Source organism: Diaphorina citri, unplaced genomic scaffold, assembly GCF_000475195.1.
Source record: "Diaphorina citri unplaced genomic scaffold, Diaci psyllid genome assembly version 1.1 scaffold532, whole genome shotgun sequence".
Classification (NCBI taxonomy): Eukaryota; Metazoa; Arthropoda; class Insecta; order Hemiptera; family Psyllidae; genus Diaphorina; species Diaphorina citri.
The window spans coordinates 195,092-204,302 of record NW_007377966.1 but is presented as its reverse complement, the minus strand read 5'-3'; the positions used below and the strand labels follow the sequence as shown (position 1 = coordinate 204,302).

Below are 9,211 nucleotides of genomic sequence, written 5' to 3'. Positions count from 1 at the left end.
ACGATTAGATCAAACTTTATTTACAGAATAAATATTTACAAATGGTAACATAATGTACATATATGTACAAAATAAAGTGAGAAGCCAGTCCCATACCCAGTCAAGGTCCCAGTACACACCCCAGTCCCAGCCCCATACCCAGTTGAGGTCCCAAAACCCTACCCAGTCACTGTTGAGAGAAAAGTACCAGTGCCAGTACCACAACCAGTGTACATTGACAGACCAGTACCTGCCCATGTTCACCATCATGACACCCTACACATTGGATCTGCCGGACACTCTAGCTTCAGTGGTCTAGGTTCTGGCTACGGCAGTTTCGGATCAAGCTACGGTGGTCTGGGATACTCTAGCTATGGATCTGGATACCAGTACCTGCCCATGTTCACCATCATGACACCCTACACATTGGATCTGCCGGACACTCTAGCTTCAGTGGTCTAGGTTCTGGCTACGGAAGTTTCGGATCAAGCTACGGTGGTCTGGGATACTCTAGCTATGGATCTGGATATGGTTTTGGAAGTTCCAGACGTGGTTTCGGCTACGGCAGTCTGGGCTCCAGCTACGGTAGCCTAGGATCAAGCTACGGTAGTCTAGGATCCAGCTACGGCTCCAGATATGCCTCTGGCTACGGTGGTCATAGCTACGGTGGTCATAGCTACGGAGGTCACTCTCACTCCAGTGTATGGTAATTTTCTACTAGCTATTTCCAATTTCCTAATATAAGTTTTCCTATCTATCTCTGTAGAGTGTAGACCTCTCTCTAGCAACCTCGTGTTGACCTATCTCCCAGTTAGTAGTTACCTATTGATCTTCTCTCCAGTTATCTACAACAACCTTGTGAAATCCTAGTCCAATCTACATCATTTTATTTCATTAACTTCCATTTTTTATCTTTATTTTTTTTATTTTTTTTTCTTTCTCAGCTACGTTTTTTCCGTATTACTACCCATTTCGTCTCAAACATCTTCTAGTCGCTACATAATGTCATCACGTCACAATATTACATTGATTCCATTTCACTCATTCTCATTCACTTTCCATTTTCTCTGTTCCGCTATGTACCCTATTATTACACATGTGATATTTCATTGTAAATAAAAAATTAAATCCACTCTTGACAAAATATTTGTTTTCTATTTAGATTGCAAATATTTCAACGGGTTACTTTCTGTTGTTCTCGTGTTGCCTCAGCACCTGAATGGGAAGTACCAATTCTATCTCTTCTCCCCCCATCTAATGCTGAGTAAGTTACATACTACGGAATGGACATGCTAAAAATGGAGATAAAACACTCTTCTACCATGCATGCCCATCCCGTAGTATGTCCTATCGCCCATCTGATGAGAGGCATACTACGGGAGGTAGCAGTTGTTTTATTGCTAATACGAAATAAAAACTCATCTTTTTTTTCTTTTTTAATACATACCACAAGGTCAAAAAAAAAACACAGTTTCGGCACTGTATTATTGTTGCCATTTTTTTATACACAAAAAATTCGCGATATTCCAAGATATTTCATCGATGTTTTGTTGATGTTTAAATAACCTTTGTCCTTTACTAAACAAAAATTGACCAATAACTCCCAATAAGTTGACTGAATCGGTTTTTTACCCAAGTGCGTTACTGGATCACCGGGTGATCTTTTCAAAAGCAATAAAATTATGCAAACTAGTTATCAAAAATTATACAAACTAGTTGCGATCAAAACGACCTTTTGCAGACTTGTTGAGAGTCCCACACTAGGGTGGAGTGAAAAAAAAAATGTTCGAATTTAAAAACGCCTGATATGTCAAAAGTTGCGTATTGGTGAGTAGATTAATCCCTGAAATTTTCATGAAAAAATTTCATCATCTTGAGGTCGCACATTTGGCTTGAAGTTTTGAGAGCTTTTAGTTATGCAATGAAGGGGCAATATAAGGGTTTTTATTATTCTCACGCAAATTGCTAACAAATGGTAAGACGTACGACTTTTTTGTTCTGAACAAAACTTTTAAAACAAAATAATACATAATTATTATTCTCGGGCTTCAATCGCTTAGACTTACCTAGAAAAAAAAAAAAAAAAAAAAGATCAGTGGTTTGATGCAAGAGCTCCTCCAAAAGCCCTGCCACTTGAAAGAGTAGCGATATCTGTGGAGGCGGAGGCATTACCAGAGTAAGAGCCCATTCCCACTAGTCGTTCAGGAAAAAAAATCGTGTCGTGTGTAGTGGGAACACTCTCATTTAAATTGCATTGCCTACAGGACATTCGGAAAACAATCGTGTGAAACTCACGACAAGTAGAAACGGGCTCTAAAAAAGATTGGAAAATGAGAAAGAAAAATGTTCTTTCATCTCTCAACAGATCAAGTGAGTATTTTGTGTATACTTGTTTTGTTGTGCCAAAGAGAGGTAACAAATTTGCTTAAAAAAAAAAGAAAAAAAAAATAGAGGGAACTGTAACAACTGGTATGGTCTTATCATAACAAAATCAAAGAGAAAAGAGGGACAAGATAGAAAAAAAATAGAGGGAACTGTAACAACTGGTATGGTCTTATCATAACAAAATCAAAGAGAAAAGAGGGACAAGATAGGAAAAAGCCAGGCATTTCAAAAATGAACCATATCCCTTCAGGATTATATATGCCATGGGCAGGAATTGAACTTGGGAACTATGGCTTACTTATTTATTATTAATGAACCATATCCCTTCAGGATTATATATGCCATGGGCAGGAATTGAACTTGGGAACTATGGCTTACAAGGCAGATAGTATCTCTTTTTTTTTATTATTTAAGTACTTTGTATTATTAATCCCCTATTCTGTGTGGAACTTTCAGACCCAGCAACCAGTACCCAAGCCCTAATGCTAATCAGATGTTGTGGCAATCTACTACCTGAAGAAATACCTGAGAATAGAACCCAGCTTGTACACAACTTGTGGCAGAGTTTTGAGAAATTAAGTAAGTTTCAAGTAGAAGGTAATTTGAGGCATTTGTTTAAATCTAAATCTTAAACCTAAATGATAATTCTTTGACTAACTTTTTCATGTTGCTTCTGACTCTTAATCAAAACACAGTTTATTAGTAAAATAGGTACTAGAGGCATTTTTTTTCTTTTTCTAATAAATCAAATAAAACAAATAATTTCCCATTTTTTAAATCAAATATTTTATTTTATTTTCTTTGGTTTATTTGATTTATTTACAAATATTTTGAATAGGATTTTTTCTTCTTTACTTGTCTGCCATGTTTTTTTTTTCTGAGTGGCAATTTTAATTTTATAATTAATTTATTATTCATTATCCTTGAAATTTGAAATCTTGAAACTTGAATAGCTGTGTCAACACTTGTGTGAGATACAAATCAATTAATTTCATTGTGACTTTCATCTAATTATTAATCCTCTTATAACAAATCATTTTGAGTTTACTTGCTTATATTTACTTGCTAGCACACACTTGCAAACTATTTAGTCGTAAGCTCCTTTTTGCATTTTTTTATGACACAAATAAAGTGAATAGAAAAACCAAATAAATGATAGGTAACATACCTATTATTAAAAACAGATAAACAAAATACAGTCGAACCTGGATAAACGAGAATCCAAGGGACCAAGGGACCATACTCCGTTTCCCCTCCCCTAAGACTCTCCTTCCCCTCCCCTACTGGTATGTCTTGAATAATTAATTTCGCTTTTGACTAACAACAGACCGTCTTTTTCTTCTTCTCCTCCTCCTTCTTCTTCTTCTTCTTCTCCTTCTTCTTCTTTGACCTTCTCCCCCTCCTTCTTCTTAGTTTCAGTCCTCTAGCCCTCCTTTTCAGCATACGCAATTTGAAGCACGAAATACATTTCTGCTTCTTCTTCTTCTTTTTCTTCTTCGTCTTGTTCTTCTTCGTCTTGTTCTTCTTCTTCTTCTTCTCCTCTTTCTCCTCTTCCACTTCTTTTTCCTAATTTAAGGGGGAAGAGAGAACTCCTGAAATTAGGCACCTTTTGATGTTCTTAGTTTTCCTACCAGCTTGCTTGGTGGTTGGAAGAATTGAAATAATTAGGACACAGCTACATTATAGGTACCTAGGTCGGTAGGTATCTAATATCTTTATAAATATTATGTACCTACATCTACATAAATCATCTGTAGTGAAGAGCCTTTTCACAATTTATTTGCCAGCCTAGTTAGCTTAGTTGGTAGTGGGTCTGCCTTGTAAGCCCTAGGCCGCGGGTTTGATTCCCGCCCGGGGCGGATTTAATCCTGATGCAAAAGAGCCAGTGTTATTGTCTGTGGCTTGACAGGGCTGGTTTTGTCTCAGTTTTACGTCCTCCAGCGAGACAATCAAAAGCAATAAAATTATGCAAACTAGTTAAGATCAAAAATTATACAAACTAGTTGCGATCAAAACGACCTTTTGCAGACTTGTTGAAAGTTATACCCTATAAAGTTATTCCACTGAAGAAACTTTTATCACAGTCAGGAAAGTGACCCTACTTACGCTAAAAAGTAGGTCTTTTTTCCTCCCATTTTGCTGATTTTGCCGAACAAATTGAGCGCAACTTATGGACTCCGATATCAATAATGTCAGAATTTTCATCTGACATTTTACAGAACACAATGTACGCAAGAAGCTACTAATGTGTCATCACTAGATATACGAGTAGTCCATTAGTCCCACATTTGAAAAGTCAAGTTCATGCAAAGTTTATATTTTGTAGCGGCACAAAACTGGTTGGGACATGTGATGTGCCGGTTTTTTGCAAACAGAATGAAGAAGTTTGCAAATAGGTACATTTCATTGTGCAATCTAGATTTATTTCATTCAATGGATCTTCAGCTTAATTGTTAGTTGTTTTTTCGGCAAAGTCAGAATTTTGGGTCATAAAATATTGCATTTTATTGGACCTCCGTGGCCTATTGGCTAGGCTTGCACGCCAGAGGTCCCGGGTTCGATTCCCGCCGGGGTGGGCGTTTTTTCGGCTCTGTGCTTTGGAGTTCGGTGTGTACTCGGCCTCATGAGGACAGCTGAGTAGCTACCTTAATTGTGTAGCGACCAGTGGCGGCATTACCAGTGTAAAAAGATTATTGGAATATGGAAATTGACTGCAAAGGAAGCACTTATTATTTCTGTGGTATCCACAAAAGTTCCTGTCTTCCTTCTCTCTTCGATTTCGGGACGATAAGACCATAGCAGTTACAGTTTCCTCTGTCAAACCTCTTAAAAAAAAAAAAAACAATTAAATACTGACTCCATCCACAACTTTAGAAAATCCATTTCATTCCTACAATTGCCTCAGTATTATTTGTTCTCCTTCGTCTTCGTCTTCTACTCCTTCATCTTTCTCTCCTTCTTTTTCTTCTTCTCCTCCTTCATCCTTTCTCTCCTTCTTCTTGTTCTCCTCCTTCATCTTTCTCTCCTTCTTTTTCTTCTCAGCGAGACAATGTGTAAAGGCTCTGCTTTACCAAAAATAATACAAGATTTGATTTTGATTTTTTCGAAGTACCTAGGTAACTGAACTCAGAAGTGGTCATTGATACTACTAACACAATTTCATGTTGAACTTATCAAGAAGATAATTTATATTTCAAGTCTGTCATATGATACTTGATGTTCTAAGTTTAGTGACTTGTTTTCATACTAATACTACCGTACGGCACAATACCTTGTTGACATTTAAAATATATCTCCATTTGCATATTGAGAATCTTGGCTTCGCATGGGGTCTACTTTGTCTGCTGAGTAGAAAGAAGATATATGACCCAACAGGTGAAAGAAAGTGAAAAAATCTAGTGTGAACATCACACGACTTTGGACTCCGTTGGGAATCGAGTCCGGGACCTTCTGCTAAGCGTAAAGAACACTAGGCAAGCGCGATAGTTCTGTTGAAAGAAAGTACCTACACAGGACGGACTTCCTAAAGGCGTGTTTTAGGTTTTATTGAAATTTGATGAAAAAGGCACTTTACTTTCACTTGAAAATGGCACTTCTATTCACACGAAGAACAAAATACTGCCATTTCAAAGAATCAAACCAGTGGTATTCAGAACCGTAAAACCTGTGCAAATAGGTACTTATTCTAACTGGATAATCACACTATTTCATGTCCCTAAAAATCGATTTATGATTCCTTTAAACCGACTCGAAAAAAAAACATCCAAAACTTGAAATAGATACCGAATTAAGATCTCCAAATCGTCCCATGTTGCAATCTGCATTAAATTCGCGACATTACTGAGCTGGTTTTTTTTGTCAGGCTCGAGATAATCTTTATGTTTCGTATGCGATTTCATTATTTTGCAACTGGTCTGTTTGTTTGATCTTGATTTTTTCATCTTCTCCAGCCATCTTTCCTAGAGTTGGGCTTATACAAAGCATCCGGTTCCTTGACTACTATTCCTTCTTCCCTGTCATCAATAGCTTTGTTCAATGCTGGCAACACTTGAGATCTGTAGACATGAACACCCAACTGTTTATATTGTAGCCTACTGCAGTAGCGATAATAGTTGTAGTCTACTGCTGGGGTAAACGGACTTTTTAGTCCTATGCGAGCAGAATAAATAAGCACTAATATTATTGATTATTTAGTCACGGTTGTTGTTGTTGTTGTTGTTGTATTAGCATCATACATCGACCTCCTCTGCCGTCCTCAGGTCAAGGAAGCGTGCCGCCTCCGTTGGGTCCTTCCAAAGTATGGTGACGTCTTATATTGTAGCCTACTGCAGTAGCGATAATAGTTGTAGTCTACTGCTGGGGTAAACGGACTTTTTAGTCCTATGCGAGCAGAATAAATGAGCACCATCATGATTGCTTGTGCATTCAGGGTTTTCATAGTGGTAACGCGCTAGCTTACCATGCAAACGGTCTCGGGTTCGATCCCCACTCTTGACAAAATATTTGTTTTCTATTTAGATTGCAAATATTTCAACGGGTTACTTTCTGTTGTTCTCATGTTGCCCCAGCACCTGAATGGGAAGTACCAATTCTTATATCTCTTCTCCCCCATCCAATGCTGAGTAAGTTACTTACTACGGAATGGACATGCTAAAAATGGAGATAAAATACTCTTCTACCATGCATGCCCATCTCGTAGTATGTCCTATCGCCCATCTGATGAGAGGCATACTACGGGATGTAGCAGTTGTTTTATTTTTTTTGCTGAAACTGGTCCTTTTGACACAGTGGCATCTTCAGGCGTGAGGTATGTGGTCCAAGTTTAATCATATTACTCTCTGGTCGTGTGTGGGGGGTTGTCCCCCCCGACCAATTCTGATGATTTTGAAACTTCAGCTGACAGTGTGTCTTTTTCGTATTATATAAGAATCGGGTTGTCCAAGTAAACAGTATCATTTGTTCTTCAACCACCATCAACCACCAACAGAGGTGGTGTTCAGAGACCTTAAATTGTTTGAGTTAAATACCTAGTTTTAACTTGAATTAACTTTATTAGTGTTGTTTAGTTTTGGAGCAAACATGAAGGCTTTTGTAAGTATACCTTTACCTTTTAGAATCTTTAATAATTCTTTGACTTTGGAGCTTCTCTCCAACTGAAAGAAACTCTTGGGTCTAATTTTTCTGTTTGGGTTGATTTTTCAAGTATTTCTAGCGGGTGTGTTTTTGATTTCCGATAATACTTCGTGCTAAAAATTTTATAGCGTTGACTATAAACTCAAGTACTATGTGTGTACAATTGTATCTTTTATCCAAGACTAGAGTTCTAGAGTAAGACGAAGATCAGTCTCATCTATTAGTGCTTCTAAATATCCCAAGCATTGTACTACCTATCTGAATCCGAGGTCTGCCAATTGATAGTGTTAAAATTATTTCGCGGTTTATATTAGGACTCCTTGATATGTATTCCACAATTCGTCTCCTCGATTATTTTCTCTCCCATATCAGACACATCACTTTTACCTCCTCAGCATCCCTGGAACTTTTGGCCTTGATTAACTCTGAGCTCTTCGTCCGAAGTGACAAACCCAACCCTCATTCCAACCTATGTTCTATTCCAGGTGTGCGTTCTACTGTTAGCCGCTCTGGTTCTGGCTGAAGACAAGAAGGTCACCAAGGAAACCAAAACCTCCAAGAACACCAAGCGAGGTATCTTCGGTGAAAGCTACGGCTACGGAGGTGCCTCCCTAGGAGGATACTCAGGTGCTGAGTACTCTTCATTCGGTGACGACTTTGACTCTGGATATGAAGGTGATTTCAGTGGTTACGAGGCTGGTGTTGGCTCTGGCCTTAGTTACGGCTCTGGACTGAGCTATGGATCCGGTATTGGCTCTGGACTTTACGGAGCTGGTGTTGGCTCAGGTCTTGGTTACAGCTCAGGTTTCGGTGTTGGCAGTGGCTACGCCTCCGGTTTTGGTTACGGTAATGCCGGCGCTGTCAGACAAGTGACCGTCCACCGTGAGGTCCCCGTCGCTGTCCCCTCTCCATACCCCGTCCCTGTTGAGAAACCAGTCCCCGTTCCAGTCAAGGTCCCTGTCCATGTCCCAGTCGACCGTCCCTACCCCGTCCCAGTTGAAAAGCCATACCCAGTGCCAGTAGAGAAACCCGTCCCATACCCAGTTGAGAAGCCAGTCCCATACCCAGTCAAGGTCCCAGTACACACCCCAGTCCCAGCCCCATACCCAGTTGAGGTCCCAAAACCCTACCCAGTCACTGTTGAGAGAAAAGTACCAGTGCCAGTACCACAACCAGTGTACATTGACAGACCAGTACCTGCCCATGTTCACCATCATGATACCCTACACATTGGATCTGCCGGACACTCTAGTTTCAGTGGTCTAGGTTCTGGCTACGGCAGTTTCGGATCAAGCTACGGTGGTCTGGGATACTCTAGAAAACACAGTTTCGGCACTGTATTATTGTTGCCATTTTTTTATACACAAAAAATTCGCGATATTCCAAGATATTTCATCGATGTTTTGATGATGTTTAACCTTTGTCCTTTACTAAACAAAAATTGACCAATAACTCCCAATAAGTTGACTGAATAGGTTTTTTACCCAAGTGCGTTACTGGATCACCGGGTGATCTTTTCAAAAGCAACTCTAGCTACGGATCTGGATATGGTTTTGGAAGTTCCAGACGTGGTTTCGGCTACGGCAGTCTGGGCTCCAGCTACGGTAGTCTAGGATCAAGCTACGGTAGTCTAGGATCAAGCTACGGCTCCAGATATGCCTCCGGCTACGGTGGTCACAGCTACGGAGGTCACTCTCACTCCAGTGTATGGTAA

The 9,211-nt window shown here is 39.5% G+C and overlaps 1 protein-coding gene across 1 annotated transcript; it reads left to right on the top strand.

Moving 5' to 3' along the window:
- Positions 1 to 81: 81 nt before the first annotated feature.
- On the top strand, positions 82 to 9,211 carry LOC103509809 (the record flags this gene model as incomplete). Its single annotated transcript, XM_026824050.1, has 4 exons — positions 82 to 237; positions 381 to 680; positions 7,983 to 8,834; positions 8,987 to 9,211. Coding segments are annotated over 4 exons (1,533 nt in total), but the record flags the coding sequence as incomplete, so codon positions are not given.